General features: G+C 35.6%; 1 protein-coding gene across 1 annotated transcript; it reads left to right on the top strand.

Moving 5' to 3' along the window:
* Positions 1-226: 226 nt before the first annotated feature.
* LOC107856535 (xanthotoxin 5-hydroxylase CYP82C2-like) lies at positions 227-1066 on the top strand. Its single transcript, XM_047414581.1, has 2 exons — positions 227-898; positions 983-1066. The coding sequence occupies exons 1-2, from the start codon at positions 227-229 to the stop codon at positions 1064-1066; spliced, it is 756 nt and encodes a 251-aa protein (XP_047270537.1).
* The last annotated feature ends 115 nt before the right edge of the window (positions 1067-1181 follow it).

The raw sequence follows: 1181 nt of genomic DNA, 5'->3' as shown, positions 1-1181 counted from the left end.
GAAAGGGTCTGATGTGAACACTTTATTATATATTTAGATGTTCAATTGAAACTAACCTTAGTTTGAATGTTTAAATAAAATTTACTTATAAGATGTATTAAGCCTAACTATTTTAAGCTTAACTTTTGGCACCAGAAAAATTTCTACTTTATTTAGACCTTATAGTTCAAAAACTCGATCAAAGCAACATTCTCTTCTATCTCAATTTTTTTTTGGCTTTTGTCCAATGGAAATTCACATTCTTTCACACATTGAAGCCATTTTTGTAATTCTAGTCTTTGCCTTCCTATTCTTTCTCATAACAAAGGCAAAAAATTGGAAAAATAGCAAAAAATTTGGACCATCACCACCAGAACTTCCAGGTGCTTGGCCAATTATAGGCCACCTTCCTCAAATCCTAAACGACACGTTAGACGGTCGTAGTAGGACCAGCACGGACGGTGAAATTCCTCTGGCCCATACTCTGGCCGCCCTGGCGGATAAGCATGGGCCAGTTTTCACCGTCCGTCAAGGGATGTTCACAATAGCTGTTGTGAGTAGTTATGAGGCAATAAAAGAATGTTTCACTATACAAGACAAGAATTTGGCTAATAGAGTAGCTACTTGTTCTTGTAAGTATCTTGGCTATAATCATGCAAATCTAACATTTGCAAATTATGGACCTTATTGGCGTATGGTTCGAAAATTGGTGGTTAATAATTTGCTTTCGACTAAGAGTTTGGAGAGATTAAAGCATGTTCGAATTTCAGAAGTGGAGAGTAGCATCAAGGAGTTGTACACACTTTTTGTGGCTAACAAAGCAAAAAATGTACCTACTAAAGTTGATATTGGCCATTGGTTCGATGATATGATGTTAAACATAACGGTGAAGATGATTGGTGGAAAGAGATATAGTCAGGTACTACTCATGCAAAGACAGATTCAGAATTTAAAATTGATGTATTCGAACATTATATGTTTTTACTGTTCTTTTAATATGTAGTTTTCACATACAGTGTATGATCTAGCTAGTGTGGCGAAAGAGTCATATTTCGGCATTGAAAATTTGATTTTTCGATACATCTAACACATTAGTTTACTGACTTTAGTGTTACAAATAGTTAGTGTAGTGAATTTTGAATTCGTCTCAAACTGCAGGTCAACAATAAAGCGGAGGAGAAGGAAGAAGCGGAGCGATTCAG

The sequence above is a fragment of the Capsicum annuum genome, chromosome 6 (genome assembly GCF_002878395.1).
Source record: "Capsicum annuum cultivar UCD-10X-F1 chromosome 6, UCD10Xv1.1, whole genome shotgun sequence".
In the NCBI taxonomy this organism is placed as follows: domain Eukaryota; kingdom Viridiplantae; phylum Streptophyta; class Magnoliopsida; order Solanales; family Solanaceae; genus Capsicum; species Capsicum annuum.
Note: the sequence above shows the minus strand (reverse complement) of the source record. Positions and strands in the feature narration are given on the sequence as shown.